Source organism: Phocoena phocoena, chromosome 1, assembly GCF_963924675.1.
Source record: "Phocoena phocoena chromosome 1, mPhoPho1.1, whole genome shotgun sequence".
Taxonomy (NCBI): domain Eukaryota; kingdom Metazoa; phylum Chordata; class Mammalia; order Artiodactyla; family Phocoenidae; genus Phocoena; species Phocoena phocoena.
Window position 1 is genome coordinate 26672300 of NC_089219.1, and position 25751 is coordinate 26698050.

Genomic DNA, 25751 nt, shown 5'->3' on the forward strand with positions numbered 1-25751 from the left:
AGGTGAATATATATATGCTGTAAACATGCTTCTTTATTACACAGAGAAAATAAACAAAACTCTCAATTCAAAAAGTTACAACAAGAAGAATAAAATAATCTGAAAAAAGGGGGAGACGTTATGAAACAAAAGCAGGGTTCAGTTAATTATAAAACAATAACAAAGTCTACAGAAGAATTGATAAGTTGAATATAAAACAGAATGAAGCCAACAAAATGAAACAAACTAAACAATATAAAACCTCTGGTCCAGCTGAGAAGGGCAACTATGAATATACCATTCAGTCTGTGGAGCTTGTTATTATTTTCTAATTAATTAACCTCTGCTTTTGTTTCATGACATCTCTCCCCCTATTTTTCTTCAGATTATTTTGTTCTTCTTGTGTATAACCACCAGTACAAAAGAGATTAAACATCATCATAGGATATTATGTAAGCGATGGTGTTACATTTAAAGTAACCACAAAATAGATTTTTTTACTGACATATAAAATATTAACATTGATGTATACCTGACTAGACCAATAACCATGGAAGAAAGTAAAAGAAAAACTACTGAAAAGAGAGAAAATAATGAGACAAATTTATTTTCAGATGACATCGCTTCTTGCCTAGAGGACCCAGGAGAATCAGTTGGCAGTGTTAGCATTATTATGGAGGGTTCAATGACTTTACAAGATGAATATACCTCAAATATCAGTCTTCTAATATACTAGCAAAGACCACTTAGAAAATATAATGGTGGGGCCGGCAGGTGATGCCGGGGGGAGACTCATTTACAGTAGCAGCAACAAAAATTCCACAAAATATCTAGAAATAAAGTTAACAGAAAATGGATACTGCCTAAATGAAAATTATAGCACCTTTCCAAAGGTGTTTTTTGTTTGTTTCTTTCAAAAGATAATAGAGAGACATGCCATATTCCTAATGGGAAATAGAGTTACTATTATAAACATAGGAGTTCTCCCCCAATTAATCTATAAGTTTAATGGAATTCCAATGAAAATTCCAATGCAATTTTTTTTAACTTGATATAATATTTCTAAAAGTTATTTGGAAGCAAAATTAAGCAAGAATAAAAAATTCAAAATCAAGAATGACAATGGCGGGCTTCCCTGGTGGCGCAGTGGTTGAGAGTCCGCCTGCCGATGCAGGGGACACGGGTTCGTGCCCCAGTCCGGGAAGATCCCACATGCCGCGGAGCGGCTGGGCCCGTGAGCCATGGCCGCTGAGCCTGCGCGTCCGGAGCCTGTGCTCCGCGGCGGGAGAGGCCACAACAGTGAGAGGCCCACGTACCGCAAGAAAAAAAAAAAAAAAAGAATGGCAACGGGGACTTACAGAACCATATGTTTAAAATTATTATAGTGTTAAACATTATTATAATGTTACACTAATTAAAGCTTTTTGATACTGATACAAGAATAAACAGAGGAGTCTAGAAACATACCTTTAACTTTATAAAAAATATATGTGAATCTGGCATTTTGAAAATTTCATTAGAACAACTGATTAACTAAATTTGCAAGATGTTGGTTAGGTGTTCCCTAGTTCAAATAATAAATCAAAATAAATTCCAAAGGTATTAAAAGAAAAAATGAAACTAAAAAAAGAAGTAAAGGAAAACCCAGAGGAATATTTATTTAGTCAGCAGAAAAGTAGAGGAGAAAACTATAACAGAAAACATTGATAGATTTAATATCATGGGAAACTTAGATTTTCTGACATTAAAACCTAACCTGAAGAAACTTAAATGGCAAATGACAAACTATAGGGGAGGGTTTTTCATAGCATATACTATACATAAGAGGTTTTTATGGCATTTAATATATATAGCTTCTAATAATATGGAGCTCTACTAAATACATACAAAAATAATTTACAAGTAAATTCACAAATAAAAAATTCATGGGCCAATAATTACATTATACAAGGTTAACCTAAGTTGTAATAAAAAAAGGCAAATTAAAAAATGAGATACCGTTTTCACTTTTCAAACTGATGATGTTTTTGTTTTCTTAATTACCTAGTTTTTGTGAGAATAAAACATGCCCCCTTTCTTTTTTAAAAATATCTTTATTGGAGTATAACTGCTTTACAATATTGTGTTAGTTTCTGCTGTACAACAAAGTGAATCAGCTATATGTATACATATACCCCCATATCCCCTCCCTCTTGAGCCTCCCTCCCACCCTCCCTATCCCACCCCTCTAGGTGTTCACAAAGCATCGAGCTGATCTCCCTGTGCTATACAGCAGCTTCCCACTAGACATCCATTTTACATTTGGTAGTGTATATATGTCAGTGGCACTCTCTCACTTTGTCCCAGCTTCCCCTTCCCCTACTGTGTCCTCAAGTCTGTTCTCTGTGTCTGCGTCTTTATTCCTGCCCTCCCACTAGGTTCATCAGTATGGGTTTTTTAGATTCCATATATGTGCGTTAGCATAAGGTACTTGTTTTTCTCTTTCTGACTTACTTCACCGTGTATGACAGACTCTAGGTCCATCCACCTCATTACAAGTAACTCAGTTTCATTCCTTTTTATGGCCAAGTAATATTCCATTGTATATATGTGCCACATCTTCTTTATCCATTCATCTGTTGATGGACACTTAGGTTGCTTCCATGTCCTGGCTATTGTAAACAGAGCTGCAATGAACATTGTGGTACATGACTCTTTTTGAATTATGGTTTTCTCAGGGTATATGCCCAGTAGTGGGATTGCTGGGTCATATGGTAGTTCTATTTTTAGTTTTTTAAGGAAGCTCCATACTGTTCTCCATAGTGGCTGTATCAATTTACATCCCCACCAACAGTGCAAGAGGGTTCCCTTTTCTCCACACCCTCTCCGGCATTTATTGTCTCTAGGTTTTTTGATAATGGCCATTCTGACTGGTGTGAGGTGATACCTCATTGTGATTTTGATTTGCATTTCTCTAATGACTAGTGATGTTGAGCATCTTTTCATGTGTTTGCTGGCAATCTGTATGTCTACTTTGGAGAAATGTCTGTTTAGGTCTTCTCCCCATTTTTGGATTGGGTTGTTTGTTCTTTTGTTATTGAGCTGCAAAAACATGTCCTCTTATTTGTTGGTGAACAAAATGGTAAGAACTTTCTGGAGCGATATTTGACAATCTTTATAAAAAGCCTTAAAGATCACACATTTTCTTTAACTTAGCAATCCTACTTCTAGATATTCTAAGGTAATAGAGATGTATACAAAGATATATGTATACTATACTGAATTACTATTCATGAGAGTGAAAAATAAGAAAACAATCTAAATGTTCAATAATAGAGAATTCATTACATAAATTTTAAATAACTATATGATAGACTTTTATGCAGCATTTAAAAATCCTATTACAGAGGAAAATAAAAAAAGAAATGCTCACAATGAACATTTAAATAAAAATATGTATATTGTTGTGTTCAATAAAAAATGTAAAAGATTAAGTCCAAGTAGATATAAAGACTGGAAGGAAATACACTCCACCTTTTCAGTGGTTCTTTCGGGGTGGTTTTTATTTTAATTCTCTACACAATTAATTTGTCTTGCCGCTAAGTTTCCTACAATGAAAGTGCAACATGTTTATCATTAGAAAAACAGGTTGGGTCTCAATATCAACCCACAGGGGAATGCTATACCACTTGGGGGGGTGTAGACACAGCTTGGGGTGAGGGTAGCCTCTGAAGCTTCCTTCTATGTGGTGTCATCAGGAGCTGACAGCAGCAGCGTACGACAAACACAAAGGTGTGGCTCCACCGTGGCCACGCCCTGCTCAGGTGCCTCCCTCCTCCTTCCCCTCGACGCCCCGCCCACCACCCTCACCGTGCTGGCCCAGCCCTGGGTACCTGTGTGGGAGCCCGAGAGGGAGCCGAGGAGCTGCGAGTGCGGGTTGTGGCCGTCATGCACCTCCACCACGTCGTTGAGGGCCGTGTAGAAGAAGGCAAACTGTCCAAACACCACTGCGGAGGAGACACGGTGCAGAGAGCTCAGGGGCAAGGCTGGGCGGCCGTGCTGGGGGGGAGCCCTGGACAGCTGGAGGAGCAGGGCGACCTCAGAGGAGGTTGTCGGTTCATAGGGCTAACTGCTTGCTGAGCCTTTCCACTGGCTGATTAGACACTGGGCACAGGGATGCGGGGACCTGGGAAGGATCGGGCTGGCATTCTCCACACAGGTCAAGATGATACTGTGGACTGCACGAGCAGCCAGGCTAACCCTAGTCCTTTCTCAAGTTGCAGTGGCAGCAGCTACTCTAGGAAAACGAAGAGCTTTCCGTAACTTCCCCGTGTTCCATGTTGATCTCAGGACCCTGTATTTTCCTTCACTTTTTCTTCGAAGATCCAGCCAATGAGGGCATCCCCTGGATACAAGATCCCACACATTTACGAGGCATGAGGGTGCTGAGTAGCAAGCAGCCTTCTCCTGAGGAAGGAGCAACTGTCCATGGAAGAGGCAAACATCTCTACCTCATTTCCCTCCGGCAAATCCAAGGACAGAGGCAAAATGACATGTATTGAGCACCTGCTCTGTGCTGGGTACCATGCTTGCCATGCACATCATCTTCTTCAACCCTGACTCTTCCAGATATCTGATTTTATAGACAAAGAAACTGAAGCTCAGAGGTTGAGTTCCCCAAGGCCACTCAGCTAGCTCATGGAAGGGGGTTGAGACCTCAAGGAGTCCCCTTTCAGACAAGACCTAAGGGCCCTGCCCTTTGATGGCTATCACAGGGTCTTTCCTCAACTGTCCCATCTCTGCCAGTCACTGCTGGAGAGGCTGGGGTTACTGACCCTGCGGGGCCATGGGGGGCACAGCTCCATTTCAGACCCTGATACATTCTACCTGCCCCGGTCTCCCGTTTGGCTGGGTGCATAAGAGACAGTCCAAAGTGAAAAAAAAAAAAAAAAAAACCGCTTAAGCAAATAGATAAACAAAATAATTTCAGATAGTGTTACATTTTAGAGGCAGTGAGAGAAAAGTGATAAGGCAAGGCAGTCCACTTCAGATAGGGGATCAAAGAAAGATCTATGAGGAGAGGGTGTTAAGGCTGAGACGCAGGCTGGGGACAAGTATTTCCGACCTGAGGCAAAAATCTGCACCTAAATCCCTGGGCTTAGCATCAGTAAAAAAGAGAAGATGCTTGGGACAGATCACGACCCCTCCTAGAGTCAGCTCTCCACATACAGGTTCCAGCTCAGTGAAACTGCCCAGCCTCGGGGCTGGCGGCCTGCAAAGGCGTGAGCTCTTTATTACTGGAGGAATTTTGCAGCCCAGCTATCGAGGACTCGGCTCTGGGTGGCAGGGGGGACTGGACAACCTTTCAGTACTTTCCTAACTGTGATCCTACAGGTCCAAAGCTCCCGCCACACGCATGTGCCGGGGAGCGTGTGCCCACACACACGAGTGTGCAGGTGCTGGTGTGGGAGTGGTGCCCGACGGCAAGAGCTGTGGGTAAAGATGGGGCTGGGAATTTACAGAGGGCAGAAAACACGTCTCTCTCATCTCTGCAGCTCTGGCTCCCAGCAGAGTGCGAGGTCCCTAGGAGGTGCTTAATCAATGTTTGGTCAATGATCAGGCCCTGCCCTATGCTCGGTCCATCCTAGCTCTTGGGAAAAAGCAGCCAGTTCTCTGCAGGCTGCCCCATCTCAGATGGTCAGGATATATATACATGACCTTTACCCCACTAACGCCAACTCTGTTTAGAAATAGCTGTTCCTCTTCCTACAAAGAGGAGATCCAGGGAGAAAGCGGCCCGGCCAGTCACTGATTGCCCGGGTACAACCAGCCTGTGACCCTCAGGAACTTCCTGAATCCTCCAGAGCTGCCAGGACTCTTACCTGTCCCACTGCTAACCAGGTGACAAGGCTGGCTTCTTTTTGCCGGGGCCTCTTGGAATCTGAAGGTTTCTCTGCCTTTCCAGGGCCCTGACCTGCTGCTCTCTTTTTCTCTTGCTCATCCTACCAATTGCTGCTGGACCAGGCTCCCGCTCACAGACGGAACAGTGGAATGATGGGGCGCCCAGCTCTCTCACCTGTACGTTCAAGTCCAGCTCAGTCCCACTCCTTTCCTTCTTCCTGGCCCTCCGCCACCCTCCCCTGGGTTCCCAGTCGGCCTGGGTCTGCAGCACCTCTATGCAGACCCGGGCTGGGCTAGGGAGCCCCCGGTGCACCCTGCCTTCCTTCTGTCCTGGCTGGTCCCTCCCTAACCACCCCACCATGGTTCCAGCAGGCCTCACTGGTCCCTTCCTCCCGTGTGTGTCAGGAGTGTACTCTACAGCCCACTGCAGAGCAATGGCACGCAGCTGTCCTCTGAGGGAGACTGCTCGGCCCATTGGCACGATAGGAGTGGAAACAATTTGGAGTGGAATTGGAAGGCGTTGGAAAACATAAACAAATATACACAAAATCCATACCGTAGTCCTTGGGCACGGTGACAAAATACAGGCAGATCTGTCCACTGGTGTAGTTCTGGGGGTAGTTAGGGGACAAGACCACTCCATCTGAACCCACATACTGTCCCCCACAGGGGGCTGAAAAAGAAATCAGGTAGAGGGCCAGGTGACCCCATGGGCCTCTCATCAGCTGTCCACCCTCCGTCTCTGCTCACTCTCAGCCTGACCTTCTGGCCCTGGTGGGGCTGCCCTGAGGTCTGAAGCCACTAATGTGGAGGAGGGGAATTCTGGGGACATGCCCTGCCCTGCCCCGCCCTGCCCCAAGACATCCATCCCTGGCCTGGCATGTGGCCTGAATCCCCCCACCACCCCCGATGCTATCAGAGGCCCTCCTGGGTGCCGGCCAGTCCTTGTCCTCTAACTAGTGACACTGGCATTGGTCCCTGGAGGCCCAGCCTTCGGGAGCACTTTAGGAACCTCTTCTGCCTACAGGTGGGACCCGGAGATGGTCTGCCACCCCACGGCTGATGTCTGCACCTGGACACTTAGTGTCTGCATGACTAAGGAGCAGAGGTTTGCCCAGAATAGCCTGCTGGGAGCAGACAGCTCACGCGACCCAGCCATGGTCCCAGTCCCACGAGGCGTGGACCTCAGAGCCAGCCTCTCCCACCTGGGCAAAGGGGCCTCTTTACTTTTCAACTTAGGTGGCCGCCATGCTCCTGAAGTTCCGGCACTCCATCCGATCCCTTTTGTCAAGACCCCATGGCTAACCCAGCTGCCCTTGGAGTTAGCCCACCCTGCTGGTCTTAGTTTTACACATCTGAACCCTCAGTGATTTCCCCTAGGACCGGGAACAATCTCAGGGTCACTTTTAGATTCCCCTCTCCGTGGTGTGGGCTGCTGGCATGTCTTGGGCCACCGCTGAGGACATCTATTGGAGTGGGGGTGAGGACACTATGTGATCTGAGAGACATGACACATTGACGGGGACTGGTACACCTGGGGAATTTCCAGCCCTTCTCATTCATGGCGAACCCAAGGAGCCCTCCTGTGAGGCCCATATCCTGCCTGCCCCTTCCCCTAGCCTCCAGCCCCTTCTGCCTCTGGCATTCCCTAGTTCCCTCCACCACAGCCCTGGGCTCCACCACCTGTGCACACTGGCTGGGGATGATTCCACACAGGCTTCCCATCAGGCCCCAGGATGCAGCTCAGGGTGGAGAAGCCCTCCACCTCATAGCCCCCCTGGCAGTAGTAGGTGATGGAGGAGCCCAGCTTCAGGTCGGACCCCACTCGTGTGCCGTTCTTGATGGGACCAGGATCGAAACATGACTCCCGTGGGTTTTCTGGAAAAAACAAACAAACACGTACATACACACACAGACACATATACACAGAGAGCTCATAAGTGGCCTAATCCCAGGGCACAGCACCTATGGGGAGACCCTGACTCTGATTAGCCACAGAGCGCATGGGGATTTGGGGCCGATGGGTGTATTCTCTTCAAGTCTGGAAACCTCTCTAAATTTGGTTACAGACTAGGGCTGGAGAATGAAATAATGCCATTTGCAGCACCACGGGTGGACTCAGAGATTTTCATACTAAGTGAAGTAAGTCAGACAAAGAAAGACAAATATCGTATGATATTACTTACATGTGGGATCTTAAAAATTATACAAATGAGCTTATTTACAAAACAGAAACAGACTCACCGACTTTGAAAACAAACTTATGGTTACCAAATGGGAAAGGTTCATGGTGGGGGGATAAATTAGGAGTTTGGGATTAACAGATACACACTATTACGTGTAAAATAGATCATCTACAAGGACCTGCTGTATAGCACAGGGAACTCTACTCAATACTCTGTAATAATCTATATGGGAAAAGAATCTGAAAAAGAGTGGATATATGTATAACTGAATCACTTTGCTGTACGCCTGAAACTAACACAACATTGTAAATCAACTCTACTCCAATACAAAATAAAAATTAAATTAAAAATTAAAAAAAAAGAAAGAAACTAGGGCTGGAAGTCATTTTGGAGAGTGCAATCTCCCTCTTCTCCCCGCATTCTTGCCCTGACGCACAAAGGAGGGAGTTGCGGCTACACCTTTGAGGCAGTCCCTCAGCCCTGATTCACTCCTCCCGCCGGGGAGGCATGTGCTGCTCTGACCGGTGGGAGATGACAGTCCTGGGATCGTGTCTCAGTAGTGACCGGGTCCCTGTGGTGAAGGTCAGGGCTTAGGCACAGTCCACCTTTGCTCAGCTTTGATCCTGTACACTCAACATGGCGGCCTCCTGGTTTTCTGTCTGTGGGGGAAGCAGGGACGCTTTTGGAGATGCTTTTTCTTCTCTTTCTTTTGCTGAGAGCAGTGTTGCTGGCTGGGTAGGTAGGTGGAGCTGATACCAGCTTTGCAGGCTGTTATAGCCATACCTTGCAGGCACTTCTGAGTGTATGGGTACTGATATTTAGATTTAGGAAGAAAGTAGGAAACCCCATTTTAGCCTCTGGGATGAGTCCAGATCTCCAATGCAGTTTTCCAGGGCTTTGCATTGGGGTACTGAGCGTTTGCCAGATTATTAAAACAGCAGTATTTTTCCGTTTGACTACTGATGCTTATATGTCTTCCCAATCAGGCATACCATGGCTGCACCTACGCTGCATCCACTCTGTCCCTGGGCACTGGACAACAGTGAACTTGATGCTTCCTGAGCCACTGAGTGTATTAGCTGGGGCTCCAAGTCTCTGGAGAAGGACACTCACTGCACAGCCTCCCTCCCCAGCAGCTGGAAATCCCGAACAGCTCTTGGGAGCCAATGTTCACATCCACCCACTGCTGCCTTTCCTCATCCTCCTTCTTCCCGAACCACTGATGGTCAAGAGGCCTGTCGTCAGGGCTGGACAGTGTCAGGAGAATGCGACAGAGTATCAGGATACCATCGAAACCCTGGAGGCTACGCTGCGGAAGGGTCTAGAGATGGGGATTCACAAAGAGGTGCCGACAGCCCTTGCAGAAGGAACCAGAAATTCAAAGAGCAGATTTAAGGAGGAAAGACCCAGAACACAAGGGATCAGAGTTCAGAGATGAACAGGTCAGGAGGAATTTTGCTGAGGTCTGTCCTTGTCACCTGGGTACCTTTAAGCTGCGTGTGTAAGAGGCAGTCATAGCTGTGAGGGTGTTGCTCAGCCCGTTGACTGATGGGATGGGACTCTGAGTCTGTGATTCCGTCAAGTCTAGACACCTGCATTTGTGCCCTGATGGTGGGATGGCCCTGCTCGTTGCTTTTGCCTAGAGCTTATTTAGGATGGAGCAGTCCTGGATACATTACTAAATTTAAACTCAAGTGGGATCCAGAAAATGGCTCCTTACCTAACAGAGGACCCCTCAGTGGTTTCCTCATGTGCCCTGTCATGTATCACCTTGTCCCCCACATCGAATCTGTCCTCCCCCAAAGTGTAGTGGCTCTGGCCAGAATGCAACTGACCATTGGGTGGCCCATTTGTGAATTGCAGAGATACAGGGAAGTGTCACCAGGTCTTCTATTTCATCTGTCTTTTTTATAAATTCAGAGTGGGTCAAATCTTATTTGAAGTTCAGAAAAATTAAGTAACTTGGAACCAAGTTCACATAGCTCATAAGAGGCAGAACAAGCTGTGGCCCTCAATATCCATCCCCCCACTTCATCCTTATAATGGAACCCAGGTTTTTATTCAGAGTATCAAAGCCCCAGCTAAGATAGATACCTTCCAGCCTCCCAGGCAGCTAGATCTGGCCAAAGAGAAGTAAACACAGTCAGGTCAGGTCATTGCCTTCCGTCTCACTTAGAGTAAAAGCCCAAAACCTTACAAGTCTACAAGGCCCTGTACCTCCTGCCCCAGTCCTCCCCTCTATGACCTTGATTCCTATTGTCCCTTTGCTAGCTTTGCTCCAATCACATTGACCTCTGCGTACAGAACATTTCCCCATCCGCACAGCTCCCCTGTTACCTCTTTTAGGACTTAGCTCAATGACCCTTCCCTGATCAGCTCTTCACAACTGTGATGTTCCTCTCCCCAACACTCCCCATCACACTTCTCTGTTTTATTTCTCTGCACTGAGGTCAATATTATCTCGTGCACCAGATAGCTACCTTATTTTCTCTATCTCCCTCCACTAGAATGTAGGTTCCACAAAGGCAGTTTTCCAGTCTTGTTCATTGCTGTGGTCCAGTGCCGGGCATATGATTGGCACTCAATAAATATTTCTTAAATGGATACGTGTGGGACTTCTAGAAAGGCTGCTTAAGGGAAGGTGACTCAGGTGAGAGAATGCTCAATGACCCTTCCTTCTTTCCTCCCTTCCTCCTTCCCACAGTTTGGAACTCAGACATGATGGCTGGACCTCCAGTCACCACCTTGGATGCTGAGATAACCCTGGAGATGGGAACCATGCAGCAGGGTAGAGCAGAAAGACAAGGGGAGCCTAGGTGGAGCCACTTCGACAGCCCTGGATGACAATACCCAGATTTCTTTTACAGGAAGAAGAATAGACTTCTACCTCATATAAACAACTGTGCTTTTGGGTACCTGGCACACTAGCATACCCAGCTGGGTATGACTGCCCCGAACTTTACACTGTGTCAGAAAGTCCTTTCCTCCCTTCTCTGTGTGGCAAACTCCCACACTTGTCAGCGCCACCCTCTCCTGAGCCAGTGTCCCGAACGTTGCCTTCTCTCTGGCAGAATTCCATTTCTCTGTTTTTGATTATCTTGGTAGGTTGTCTAAGGGTATTTCTTTCTAGTGGGTTCTGAACTCCTAGAGGACAGAAATCAATCATCTGTTCTTCTCATGACCCTGGCAACTAGCACAGAACTTGGCACTAGGGCTCTATCTGGCGCATAATAGGAGCTTAATAAATGGATGCTGAGTTGATTGGCTGAACAACTCCGGGCTTAGAAAATCAACAACCACATCAAAGATCCGACTACAGATTCTATTCTACCATGGCTCACATGTCAGAGCAAGATGAGCTCATCATTCCAAGCACCATTACATTAATAATAACGACAAGGCTAATGATAATGATGATAGCCCCTTACACAGGAATATCACTTCGTAATTTTCAAAGCACTTTCCAATCTGTTATCTTATTTGTGTCTCACAATAGCCTTTGAAGCAGGCAGGGCCAGGTACGCTTCTGTTCCGGTTATAGATGCGGAATGTGGTGATCAGAGAGGCTAAATGAGTTTTCCAAGCCATTCAACTATTAAGAGGTAGAATTAAACCCAAAATCAGGTCTTCAGGAGGCCAAACCAGGGCTCAGCTGTGAATGATAAAACTAAATGACTAAAAAAGCATGATGATAATAATAAATAAGCCCCAAGCCCTCCAAAATGGGAAAATAAAAAGAACTAGATTCTTTTTGCCCTAATAGATAAGGCCCATTTCCAAACACCGTAACAGCAAAATACTGAAAATAACAACCCAAACAGTAAGGAACTTGTTCAAAAGGTTGGATTAGAGCCATCCACTGAAATATAAGCAACCTTTGAAAAGAATAGCAAACGTCTTTGACTACTAATATGGAAAGATGCCCAAGATCTATTGCTGGGCAAAACCCAAGACAAAGCAAAAAAAAAAAAAAAAAAAAAAACCCAATCTATGTTACAGTTTAGTATATATGGTGTGATCCCCATTCATACAGAACGGGGATCTGCAAACTACAGTCCACTGACTCGCTGCCTGTTTTTGTAAATAAAGTGTTACTGGAACACAACCATACCCGTTTGTTTAACATATCGTCTATGTCTGTTTTAGCATTACAACAGCAGAATTGATAGCAACACAGACCATCTGGTCTGCTAAGCCAAAAATATTTACTCTCTGGTCCTTTACAGAAAAAGTTTGCCAACCTCTGGTATAGAATGTACGTTATTTATATGTATATAAAACATCTAGGATGAGGTAACAAACCATTAATATTGGTACTTCAGGGGATGGTAGTATTGGGAGATGTTAAGTTTTTAGAACACAGTTTATATGCTTCTGTATTATTTGAATTTTCCCAACAAACATGTGTTACTTTGAAATAAGCATAAATGAAGAGATCTTGAATTTAGAAAGACAGACCATGGGAGAGCTGGGTGGTGGGAGTAGTCATGGCAGGAGCAGATGTGGAAAGCCGGTGGTAATTCCTCGGCCTACAGTGTTACTTCCAAGGGCTTGAAAGAGAAAATAGGTACCTTTTAGTACCTTTCAGTAAAAGTTGACTCATCCTGGCCTCTCCTGAGTTATTTCAGATTCTCTAACACTTGCTTTGAACTCTTCATCCCTTGTCTGAAACCCTTCCCACTCTTGCTTGTACACAGGGGGCTTCTTCTCAAGCTTTAGGTCTCTGTCCACGTGTTACCTGCTTGGCAAGGCCTTCGCCATTCTGAAGTGGGCTCCGCATTTCTCTTTCTTAGGATAGTTTGCTCTTTCCTAACTTATGCTTCTCGCTTCTTGTTCGTCTCCTTATTTACTGTCTGTTTCCCTCACTCGCCTTTACATTCCCCTCGGGTGGGGACCCTGACACCTTTGTTCACCTCTGTGTCCTCTGAATCCAGCACAGGGCATGGCATGAAGTAGGAGCTTAATAAGCATTTGTTGAATGAATGAATGGTTACCAGACACGTGTATGGATGTCCTAGCCTGCCCCTCCCTCCCCAAGAGGAGGCTACCACACTTGCTGCAAGATAAGAATAAAGGTCCCTCCCACCCATCCTATTGGTTTCTCTGGCCTGAAAAAAGACACTAAACCTCCCTGGATTTAGTTATTTATTTAGTTATTTAGTTTAAATTTAGTTTAAATTTAGTTATTTAGTTTAGTTATTTATTTTTAATAACTGTGTTCAAAAGACAGGATCCTCCTCCTTCCCTTTGCATCCTTCCAGCAGAGGGTAAAACTACCCAGGAGGCTGCATTCAGATGAGAAGTGTACCAGAGCATGGTGTAATAGAAATCCACAGTTGACATGACTGAATTCAGAATCACCTCTTAGAAGGCCTGCCCAGAGATGACTAACACAGCACAGCCACCTTCCAGGAGCAACGGAACAGAGACATCTACAAATCCACCCCACCCACCCATCTTTGCCTTGTAATCAGGTGGGCTTCCAACATCCCATTTGTAGTAGAAATGCCTGTCCATCTAGGATGTGAACTCCACGGAGGCTGGGACTTTGTTTTGTTCCCTGCTCTGTTCTTAGCCCCTATAACAGTGTCTGGCACATAGTAGGTGCTCAATAAATATTATTGAGTGAACAAATGAATCAAAATGCCTGATCTGCCTTTGCCCCTTATGCAAAAGCCTAATCCACCACCTAATCCACCTAATGACACCACTCAGTGGATACCTGACTTAAGCTTGTCAATCTGATGGTCCTTTGGGATTCGGAGTTGCGCCACAAACTGGGAAGTAATTCAAAGCCAAGAGTGAGGCAGCCCTACTGTCCTAGGAGAATGGAGAAGCAATGAAAATTGACCTGCAGAGAAAGGCGAATGTAGCATGTACTCAGAAAGGAGCAGGGAGGAGACAGAGTGGCCCTGGAGATGGAGGAGGGTGATTTCAACCTCCGATTTTCCCATCCTGATTGTAATCCCCTTGGGAGGTCATGCTTCCTGTCCTTGGGCTCTTGTATTCTAAAAATGTATTCCCTTTCGGTGTTAAGTGAGAGTGAGTGTTTATCATCTGTATTGTTAAAATACAGAATGCTCTTTAGCTTAAATCAGTTTGGCTGTTAGTTGTTTTCTTATAATAAAGTCTTCTTTTTGTCTCAACTTGGTTTAAGTGTTTCTGTTTTTCACATTTTTTTAATAATAAATTGCTCCTTTTTCTGCTTAAGTTGGTCTGAGTGAGTTTCTTGATATGAACTAAATGATCCCTCACTAAGATGGGATGAAACTCTTTCTGCTTCCCCCTTGGGAAGCTGGTGGGAAATGGGGAAAGGCTCCTGGTCTGTTCACCTTGGGTCAAAGGAGGAGTTGACCTGGGTCAGAGAGTGGTTTTCACTGGGCTAAGCCCAGCTGAGTCTGGCAACACCTCTCCAAGTCGGTCCTCAAACACCTCCCAGAGCAGAACCCTTGAAGCCACAGCTCCTAGGAGACCCAGGTCCTCAGCGTTAGTGGAGCCCTGGATCTCTCTGCCTTTGGACAGAAGATGGCTTCTAGATAGAGGAGGTCAATTCTTCTTTTCCTAAGAATCCACACCTGCCTCAGTGTGCAAGTCCTCCATGGGCTACCATCTCAATCCAGGGTGTTCTATGGACTCGCAGGGAGTACAGTGTCTAAATTCTTTGCCATGGATTGGAGAAGTATACAGGACACACATACACACACATCACGAATATTCATATATTTCCCACACTCATATATATATATATATATATATATATATATATATATATATATACGTATATATATAAATGCCACACTCCCATATATATATGTGTGTGTACAAAACATCATATTCATACTTTATATCTTCAATAAACAGAAAAGAAAATCTGCTTCATTCTACTGGGCTAGCCCCATGAAGAGAGGTTTTCCCTTCCAAACAAGGGCAGAATGAATGTAATAGGCATCACCCAGGAAGAAAAGGCAATGGAATGGAAGAAGTTGGATCAAAGTATGTGACAACTACCTACTGGTATGGGGCACGCTGCTAGGTGTTGTGCCTATTGACCAGCCCTCACAACAACCCCTTCCTATGGTGTCACCGTCCCTCTTTGACAGACAAGGAAGGGATGTCAGGGAAGTTAAGTAACTTGTTTAAGGCCGCACAGGTGATAAGTGATGGCAGTTTCCCCTATACAGATATTGAACATGGGGGAATATCGTCTAGTCCTTGGGATCCAAGAGCAGAGTAGACCCATTCCAGGAATCCAGGGATCCTGCGATATGGAGAAGGAGACCACGGGATAAGACAGGGTGTCCCTGGGCTCCATCAAATGGGCTACCTGACCAGAGGCTAGGGACATAGTAGAGGGATCACCCATGTTAGGAGGTGTGTAATCTGAGAAGGAAGGAAGGAGGGCAGCTCCAGTTCTCACCAGGTACCTCCCACCCCAAGCAGACACATTTATTTGGCACTTGTACCACAGATCCTCATAAGGTGGTAGAGGGTGCATGGGGGGGGGTTGTGCCTCCCCCTCCCCTCTCCCCAGTAATTGGCCTCCTTCAGCTGCTTGCCTAGTTCAGATGGCAGCCCGGAAGGCTTTAGTCTCTGGAGCTGTGTGTTGGATCTGAGGACCTCTCTAGATATGGTCTTGGGCCAACAGCTGAACGTGGAAGGGGCTTCTTTGGGAAAGAGGACCTAGAAGTGTAGCTCTAGCACATGGATTCATGGAGAAGACTTGGGGGAGAGGTGGCCACAGCCAGTTTGCCAGGAACTAAGTGACCAGGGAGGAAGCTGAGGGAGTTTCTGCCCAGTAGCCACTGTAACCGGGGATGATGAAATGCAGTCATCTTGTAAGAGGCTGGAAGTGGTGACATCTGGGGTAAAAGTTTAGAATCTCTGTGATGTAGAAGACCCACCAGGTGGGACGAGTCAGGTGTGGCTCTGGTCATTTAACCTTTAACCTCAAGTGGCTGGGGTTAAAGGATATCACTTGTGGTGGCTCCAAGTGCCATGTTTGTGCAACTTCTGGCTGTGCTCAGCCACTTGAGTGTGCATTTAATAAAAGATGCAGTTGTGCAAGGTTTAGGCATTGGAAGGATCGGGGGGCAGGAAAATTGAGGGGACTGATGAGAGCGTGATTAAAGAGATGAATAATAATAAAACGCTGCTGATGATACGGCAGTAGGGATGGTGGTGGGCGGAGCAATGGGGTTCCCAGGCTGAGTCTAAGTCATGCCTTCGGATAGAATCCCACAACTCGTGACTGTGTTTGTTCCGACATCAGCGTGTGGAGATTGAGTACAGGAGGTTTATCGAATGGCAGGTGTCTGGAGGAAGACAGGATGGCAAAGTAGCCACTCCCCAGGCCAGCCCCCTGAGAAAAGATGACCACAGGCAAAATATTCTCTAATTTGCACACCAAGCACCTTCTAGAACTGTATCTGGCACACAGCAAGCGATGGAGGGTGACGAGGATTTCGGTGAGTTGATGGATGTGAACTGCTCAGGACACTGCTGGCAGCTGGCAGGCGCTAAGTTAACTACCATTATGACTGGGATTGTTTGTGAGCTCGTGTGAGATATCCCCAGGAGTTGCCACAAATATTCAATTAAGAGACACTTTAAAAGGTTGCTGAGGTCCCACATTATGCAAGTGGGGGACATGAGCCGGGAGCTTTTTAATTTTAACTGGTACTGTGACCCCACTTGTACACACAGGCTGACGAGGCCTGGGTGAACCTGGGTTACAGTAGCAATAATAAAATCGATCATCTCAATAGGATCTACAGAGTGTTTTAGTCCATATCGGGCATTATCCTCACACATTTCATTTATACGTATAACATATCTTCTGCAATGTAACTATTATTACCACCATTTCATAGATGGAGGAATGGGTTCCAAGCTCACCAATCAAGCAAACAATGGAGCTGGGGTTTAGATAACGGGGCCTGGGCTCGTTAGAGAAGAAGAAAAGGTCTAAGAGAGAATAGCAGAGTAGAAGAAAGCAGAGCGCTCGAGAGCCTGGAATACACCTGTTGCTGCTACCATGTGAACATTACAAAATGTCTGGAAGGTACCGGAGTCCAGACCAAGGGCTTTAATGCGTGGACTCATCAATTATGTTTCTGTGCTGTAGGAATTATTCCACCATTATCTTACAGATGAAGAGATGGCGTTTCCGGAGCCGTTAAATAACTTGCTCCGGGCCACACAACAAACACGAGCCGTGCACCCAGTTGATCTGTCAATGCTCTTGACTGGGCAGGACCAAGACCTGTTTCTGTAAGCAAATTGTTATTAGAACACAGCCATGCCCGTTGCTTTCTGTTCAGTCTTTGGGTGCTTTCATGCTACAAGGGCAGTGCTGAGTAACCGAGACAGACCGCGTGGCTCGCAAGCCTGAACTATTTACTGCCTGGCCCTTTAAGAAAAAATTTGGCACCCTCGGCTCTCGACCCTCACACTCTTCATCTTGCCTTCATTAATCTAAAAGCAGAATGAGAATAAAAGGATGGGATAGCTGGAGGGATGAGAAAATGTGATCGGGAAGTATCAGAAAGCATCCAGTCTACGACAAGGAGCTAGAGGATAGCCGAGGAATGGCCTTGGGACAAAGGTCCAGGCACTGTGCCCCCAGGAGCTGGATGGGCTGTCCACATGGGTGCTGAAGATATCCAGGAGGGTGGGATGCTTTGGGGTAGACAGGAGGACTGAGCCTCATATCAGAACCCTCAGCAAATGCAGGGGCGTGGCAACAAAGATGTCAGCTGATGGCATGAGCTGGGGTTCTGAGACTCAAGAAGACCTAGGCATGATCTTCATAGAACAAGGAGCGAAGGGGAGTAGTGACATGGAAGCAGAAATGAGGTGCAAGGAGAACGTGAAGCCCCTTTTCTCCCAGGCCTGGGACACCTGGGTGTGAGGGACTAAGCCACCCAGAGGGCCGCAGAGAGGCAGGGGCTCTGCAGGTAGCAGCGGGCTCCCCGTGATCCCGTCCAGCGCTCTCCTCGCCACACTACACCTTCCCCATCCCTGGCCAGGTCTGGCCAGCCCTGCTCTCAGTCATCTCTGCTCCCAGGGCCCTCGTCATCTCTGCTCCCAGGGCCCTCGTCATCTCTGCTCCCAGGGCCCTCGTCACCTCTGCTCCCACGGCCCTCGTCACCTCTGCTCCCAGGGCCCTCACCTGTGTAGTCGATGACGAAGCCGGCGTTGCTCACCGACGCATCGCTGCGGAAGGCGAGGAAGAGGCTGTTGCTGCTGCTTTCGATGCGGCCTGGGAGCTGGGAACCGTAGAAGCTTCCTATGAGGGGGCTGAGAGAGTCCCGTCCATCGTAGATATGGAGGAAGTCATAGCCAGGCTCCAAGTTAAAGCTGGGGAACAAAAACATCCCGCCCCCATCCCACTAAGGTCAAATAAAGACGGTACTGGCCTCGGGTTCGACGGAGGGACAGGGCCTCCATCCCCCCAGCGCCCAACCCAAGACCTACTGGTGGGGAGGGGGAGGATGAAGCCCCCGTGACCTCCCAATAGGGAGAGAAGGTGGATAAGGCAGCCTCGGGCAGAGGAACCAGATTCTAGCATCGGTGTCCAGAAAGCTGGAGTTGAAAACCTATTTTAGCTGGAGCTAAAATATTTTTAAAAATCCAAATATATTTGACATGGCATGTAAATTTGAGGCATACAACATGTTGATTGGATACATTTGTCCATTGTTATATGATTGCCATTGTAGCAATAATTAGCACCTCTGACACATCACATAATTATCGTTTCTTTTTAGAGGTTGGAATGATTAAGATCTAGCCTATTAGCAAGTTTGATGATGATAACACAATATTGTTGTCTATATTTACTACACTGTGCACAGAAGGGAAAATCAGTTACCAGCTCTACACACAGAGTGGTCAGAACCCAGGTCTCTTACCTGCCTCTAATGTCTTTGTACTGTCCACGTTGCACCCCCTTTCCTGAGGGGAAAGAGCCACGCCACGAGCCATTCCCAGGCAGGAAGGGGCCTATTCTGATGAAGGACCCTCACTTTGTTCCTTTACCCTGGGGGCTGGTTCTCAGCTCTCCTCAGGATCTGCTCCCATCCCACTCCTGGCTCTCACAGGTATGCCTCTTTCTCAGCAATCCTGACCTTAGTCTAGGAAAAAACTCATTTTACAAACTGTCTTAGCTTAGCAAACTGAATATTAGAGTTTTTGAGTGTAATTTGCCCTATTGGAATGGTTAGCATGAAAATGATGGAAAACACCAAGGACTGGCAAGAATGTGGAGCCACTGGAACGCTCATATCCTACTGGTGGGAGTGTAAATTGGTTCAACCACTTGGGGAAACTGTTTTGCAGTATCTACTAGACCCGAACATATGCGTGCCCTACGATGCAGCGGTGCCACTCTTGCGTGTACATCCAACAAAGGCAATTGTTGCCAATCAAGGGTGTAAAGATGGAAACAACAGAAGTAAATGAGTTTGCAGAGAATAGAGTTCTGATGCAAACCGGTTCAGAGCCCAACCAAGGGCTAGGATACTCAGACACTCCACTTGGCAGGACTGAGAACAAAATGGCGGTTCCACCCTTTAGCTAAGACACGGCAGAGAGATGAGGCCATGAGATATCGAGGACAAAAGGGGTAGGGCTGCAAAGAGACAGGATGGGGATCTGGGAGGATTGGAGGTGGAGCCAGGTGTGCACTGGCCTCCCTCCTACACAGCACCCTCTCACACTGGTGTCAGCTGCAGGGTCACCCCACCATTGCTGGGTGGTATGGTCTTCTTGTTCCCATAGTTCAGCCTCTTCACTGACTCTTTCAAAGGGCACCAGGGAAGGGTTTGGGAGTGGGTCAATTTGGGTCACAAATTATGGCTCCATCACTTCCAAAATGCCTTCCATCTGCCCCTGCCCTCCATCAATCATCAGGTTTTATCTGAGCACCCTCAGTATGCTGGGCACTGTGCAAGGTGCCCAGGACGCAGGGATGTATCCTTTCTTCAAGACGGTGACGGATCTGAAGGAAATGACAGACGTGAGGACAGCAAAGTCTAAATTCTGTACAGGCATGTGGGAACACAGCACCAGGTTTGTGGGGGAGGATGGGAACGAAGTTTGTCTTGGGCATTAAAAGACCCTCAGCGATTGGACAAGGAGGGAAAAGGAAGTCGCTATGAAGGGAGAAGCAGAAGCAAAGTCACGAGGCGTGAAATAATTTTGGAGACTGTGAGTAGCTCAGTCTGAAGCCCAGGGGTTAGATGGGGTGGGGTTAGGACTGGGTGGGGGAACTGAGGGGAGAGGTAGGCAGAGGCCACATGGCTTGGAATGAAACTCAAAAGCCTGGACCAAAAAAAAAAAATCCCAAAACAGAACAAACAAAAGGTTTGGAACCTTAATTTATAGAGAAGAAGGAGCCATTATAGGATTCAGAAGTAAAGGATACATTTGTTTCTTTGTTTTTGAATGGAGGTATAATTTATACACCATGAAATAATCAGCTCTAAAGTAAATCACTCTCAGTTTTGACACATGGATATCAAGATCCAGAAGGTTTCCACCATCCCCAAATTTCCCAGGTGGCCCTTCCCATCCCCACCCCCAGAAGACACCACTGAACTGATTTTTATCACCTCGATTAGTTTCGCTGATCCTAAAATTTCACATTAGTGGAATCATACGTTATGTACTCTGGTGTGTCTTCTGACAGTCAGCGGGAGATTTTGAGATTCATCCACGTTGTTGCATGTGTCAGTAGTTCGTTTCTTTTTATTGCTGGGTCGTATATTACCGTATGTTAAAATGGAAAATGAGGTGCATATGGAAAACGAGGTGCATATTTCAGCGTTTTCCAGGGTCAACATCACACTGACAGCTAGCTAAAGACGAGATTGGCACGGGAGGCAAAGATGGGGAGGAACCAGTTAGGAGCCTATGGCAGTAACTCAGACAGAAAACAGTAAGGGCTTCAACCAAGCCAGCAGCCGGGGGAATGGAGAAGAAGGGAAAATCCGAGGTTAAGGCAGTAGAGGCTCCATGCCTCGGCCTCTAACAGAAGGAGCAGTGAAGGTGGATGATGGGGCTGCTCCCCCAGTTTCAGAATAGAGCTCATCTGTGGGGAGAAGCAGGAGGCTTAGTTTTGTATGTTTTGTAATTGAGGAGCCTGCAGGCATCAGACAGAGAACATCCAACAGTTGGCTATGGAGCCTGCAGCCCACAAGAGAGTTTGGGCGGGTGGTAGAGGGAAGTCTCCAGTTTACAAGAGGAGAGTGAAGCATCGGAGAGGATGAGCTTGTCCAGGAAGGAGGTGTGGCGAGAAGACAAGGAATCTGTGACAGAGCCTGGCAAAGGGCAAAGGGCATGAAAAAGAAGCCACAAAGTCCCAGAAGGAGCTGGAGGGCCAGCGGGCAGTAAGTCCACAAAACCAAGGGGAGACGCAGGGGAAGGATGGGAGGGAGTGATGAAAAGGATAAAGCATGGAAAGTGCTATTTGGTTTGGCAGCCAGGAGTGCGTGAGAGTTTCAGAGGAGTTTCCAGTGGAACCGTGGAGGAAGAAACCAGATGTCAGTGATGTGAAAGTGAACAACAGGCGAGGGAGGAGAGAAAAGCAGAGACAATTCTTTTGAAGAGTTTGCTTTTAAAAGAAACCAAGGAGATGGTGGCGGAGCTTGAAGCGGGAGCAGCTGAGAAACACCTGGGCTGTCCCTACACTGGGGAAGCAGATGGGAGGAGCCGGTGAGAGCAGAGGAGGAGAATTCAGAAGGGCAGGGGAGAAAGGACCCAGCAGTGCCCTACTTTCTGCATCTTAGCACCTTAGCATTATCAGAGGTTAAAAAAAAGAAAGGAAGAAAGAAAGAAATAATAATAGCTACTTCATAAATTATCCTAAGGATTAAATAAGACAATAATATGTGTGAAGCCATGGAGCACAGTGATGGGCACACAGGAGATGTTCAATAAATGCTGGTTTCTCTCCTTTTCTGGACTCCTTCACCCCCCTGGGATGAAATCCCACTCACAGCAGACCTATGTATACTCACCCAGAGACCCGGGTTTGCACCCCTCGCTGCTCTGAACCCTCCATCTCCCACCGGGGGGAAAGGTACATACATGTTAAATACCAGGGCGATGACGTAGTCTGGAGAGACGGTCACCTTCCAGTCGCACTCCTTGCCTGGCGGGTAGGGTTCTGGGTAATTTGGTGACAGGATGACTCCCGATGGTCCCGTCAGGTCTCCCCCGCAGGGAGCTGAAGAGAGAGGAAGATGAGGGTGAGACTGTCCCCTTCACCTGGTCACCTTTCAATGGGTATTGGTAGAGGAGGGACTGAGTCTGATACACCTAAATTAGAACTTGGCTCCAGGGGCCCAGGGGAGGGTGGATTGCAATGGGCATGAGGTTTCACCTTCAAGTGATGGAGATGTTTGGAACAGGATAGAGGAGGTGCTTGTACAACATTGTCAATGTACTAAATGTCACTGAACTGTTCATTTTTCAATGGTTAATTTTATGATATGGGAATTTCACCATGCTGTTATTAAAAAGCACAACCAAAATACCTGGCTCTGCCACTTCCTGGCTGTGTGACCTTAGGGAATTTACCTAACCTCTCTGGACCTCAGTGTCCTTCCTCTATTGCACAGATAATACCTCTTTCATGGGGGTAGTTGTAAAGATTTTAGAGATATCTGTTAAAGCACTTGGCGTACCGTACGTAGTCAATATATAGAGCCATCACTAGGCTTTTAGATATGAAATACATGGTCTCCTTCCAGGGCCTCACATTTTGTCTCTGGGTGAGCTTTGTGGGTATTTACCACGAGTCCCAGCGCACTTAATGTCAGGAGGAGCGGAAAGCAATCATGTGTGCCTGCCAAGTGTGCCTGGCCTCCTACACTGCCAGTGCTCTTAGGGCTGCAGATACCTTCCAGTTTTCTCAAAGGCCTTTGGCCAAGAGATCATGTGTTCCTCTGTTGTACGGAGATATTACAAAACCCCAATTAGTCCACAGCGGTCCCCCTCCCCTGAGATGACGGGCCTTTCCAGGGGCAGGGAGTGGGGAGGTGGCCAGGGATACAGCAAGCGATTCATCCAGAGCCCTCTGGGGCACTTCCCAGATCCTGAATCAGGTTCTCCCCCAAATGACTGGGTTATTGCTCCACAGCATGAGGGTCTGATAAAGTAGAAGCTGGGGGTGTATGGGGTCGCTAACAGGAAAAGATGGCTGAGACTCTAAACATGGCTTGGTCTGAAAACCTCAGGGCAGCAATGGAGGTTGGCGGTACTTTAGGCAAATGGTGAGCCCAAAGGAATGGACATGGAGGTGGGAGCCAAGGGTACATCCAGGACTGAACTTTAGAGTGGCCATTTGCTTGTCCCAGGGCTGAGCTTTATTGCCTCAGTGTAGCGTTTGCTCGGGGTGAGGTTAAAGGGCTGGATCAATCCCCAGCAGGGTCTCTTTACAAAATGGTAGGTCTTCAGACCAGGCCATTAAAGCCCTAACGTGGCTGAACATAAAACCCGAGGCGTCATGGGTAGTGTGGGTTTTTTTCAGTGGAGAATATATCTCAAGTACCAACTTGAGTACCAGAAACACTCAAGTGGACACCTATTAAATGTCAGACACACGTACAGCATTTTAGATCCATTATCTCATTTCTGTCTCATAACAACTTGCTGAGCTATGGATTATTCTTCCTGACTCAGAAAGGAGGAAACTGAGGCTCAGAGAGGTTAAGGAACTTGCCCAGAGTCACTCTGAGACTCAGACCCACATCTGCCTGGTCCCAAAGTCCGTCACTTCCCCATTCTTCTGCACTGCCTTGGCATCGTTGGCAGCAGTGTGAGGGGAGAGGGCTGTCCCTCCCTGCAAGCTGGCAGGGGCGGGGCCCCAGGTGAAGAGATTCTAGGAGCGAGGATGGTCCCTCGAGTCTGGTCTGCCTTGTATCTCACTCACTTCTTCTCCACTGAACCCTCTCTAGACAAGATGGTTAGATGAATGGGACAGACTAGAGGCCTGCCTGATAAGGATAAAACATTGGACTTAACAAAGCAAGACCACACAGCGCAGTCCACAGAGAGTGGCCCTACCCAGTCTGGGCTAGAAACACAGTGATGCAGCCAGTGGGAGTAGGAAGCCCAGTCATGGCAGCAGTCCCAGCTACTGTGGCATCTTCCCAATGATGCCTCCATTCGGGCAAGGGCTGCTAGGCACGACCTACCTTTACAGCCCAGGGGTTCCTTCCCTTAAGCTGCCACAGGTGGGGTGAATCTGGGTGTTTCAAAACTGCTCTCGTTATTCTTCCGCCAACCCCCAAAGTGCCCTCAGTGTGTTTGGGCTCGTGGCCCCTGCCCTGGCCCAGCTCCCTGCCAGATGGCTCCCCAGTATCGCACAGTCAGGCACCTGCTTCCCACTCAGGACCCCAGCGTGGGCCTCACCGCCCTCTGCCAGTTGTCTTCAAGGCCCTGGCTGGACTCCTGGGCTGCTTCACCCGCAGGACAGACAGGTCCCGCTGCTTGGGCGGGGCTGACAGAGGGGCACAAAGTCCCCCTTCCCCTCCTAGGCCCAGGCACTGGCCAGCAGGACAACTGAGCTGTAGGAGACTAAATGAGGCCTTGGTGACATCCCAGTGGCACCCTATCCTTTCAGCGGGTACTCAACCAAGCTGGACCAGAAGCCAGGCCTCCCTTCCAATCCTGGGCACTGGCGCCCCCTCGCCCCACCGTCAGGCCCGGTCTGCTCCCCACTGAGTTAGAAGGAGAAGGCAGGCTCCATCCTCAGGCCCAGGCTTGACCTTACAAACCACGTTGCCCAGGTTGGAATGGGAACGGGTGATCATTCCAGGCAGCTAAAAAGCGGGCAAGCTGTGCCGACAGGTGAGAGTTGTGAAAAAGACCAACGATTTCGAGGTTACACAGTCCTGGGTTCCAGTTTTGACCCGGCTACCTCCTAGCTGTGAGTTTGTGCAAGACCATCCCACCTCTCTGAGCCTCTGTTATCTAATCTATAAAATAAAAAAAAAGAGAGAAAGAATAATGACGATAATGGCCTCTAACACACACAGTGTTTACTATGAACCTGGCATGGCTCTAAGTGCTTTACAGCATTATCTTATTCAATTCTAAGAACAACCCCATGAGATAGGTACTATTATCTTCCCTGTTTTACAGGGCAGGAAAATGAGGCACAGGGAGATGAAGTGATTTGTCTAAGGCTACACAGTTTGTCATGGTGAAGCAGGACTCGAACCCAGGCAGCTGGAATCCAGAAACCAAGCTCTAAACTTACGCATGGTGATTTCACTTGTGAATACGTAGGTACCACATCTAGCCCAGCACCTGTCATGGGGATGACGCTCCATGAACATTTGTTATCGCCCTTTGCTTCCTCCCTATCATGAAGGGGGATGAAGACCAGCCAGACCGTCCTGGCAGACTGCCAAGGGAGCTGGAAATTAGGGGCTTGTCACTGGGATTTCCAGACTGTTTGAGAGGACAGGCAGGTGTTCACTTAGTTGCGAGGAACATTTCCCCACGCCGAGCGCAGAAGAGTGGGTAACGAAAGCTGAATTAACCTCTCCGCTCTGCTGGCTGCCCGTTTACTGGGTCAGAGAGTTGAAGCAATTTCCCCAAGGCTACTGAACTAGTAAATGGCAGAGCCAGGAACTGAACCTGGATCTGTCTTCTTCAATATCCTATACTCTCTCAACGCATCACAACACATAG

The 25751-nt window shown here is 47.3% G+C and overlaps 1 protein-coding gene across 1 annotated transcript in view; it reads right to left on the minus strand.

Annotated features, from left to right (window-relative positions):
* The window catches only part of CSMD2 (CUB and Sushi multiple domains 2), a 661886-nt gene that overhangs the window by 126497 nt on the left and 509638 nt on the right, over positions 1–25751 (minus strand). Inside the window, exons 28-32 of the mRNA XM_065872671.1 lie at positions 22137–22275; positions 18217–18404; positions 7543–7737; positions 6416–6532; positions 3852–3965 (exon numbers count right to left, since the gene is read on the minus strand). Of these exons, the coding sequence (XP_065728743.1) occupies positions 3852–3965; positions 6416–6532; positions 7543–7737; positions 18217–18404; positions 22137–22275 (753 nt within the window). The remainder of the gene's footprint in view (positions 1–3851; positions 3966–6415; positions 6533–7542; positions 7738–18216; positions 18405–22136; positions 22276–25751) is intronic.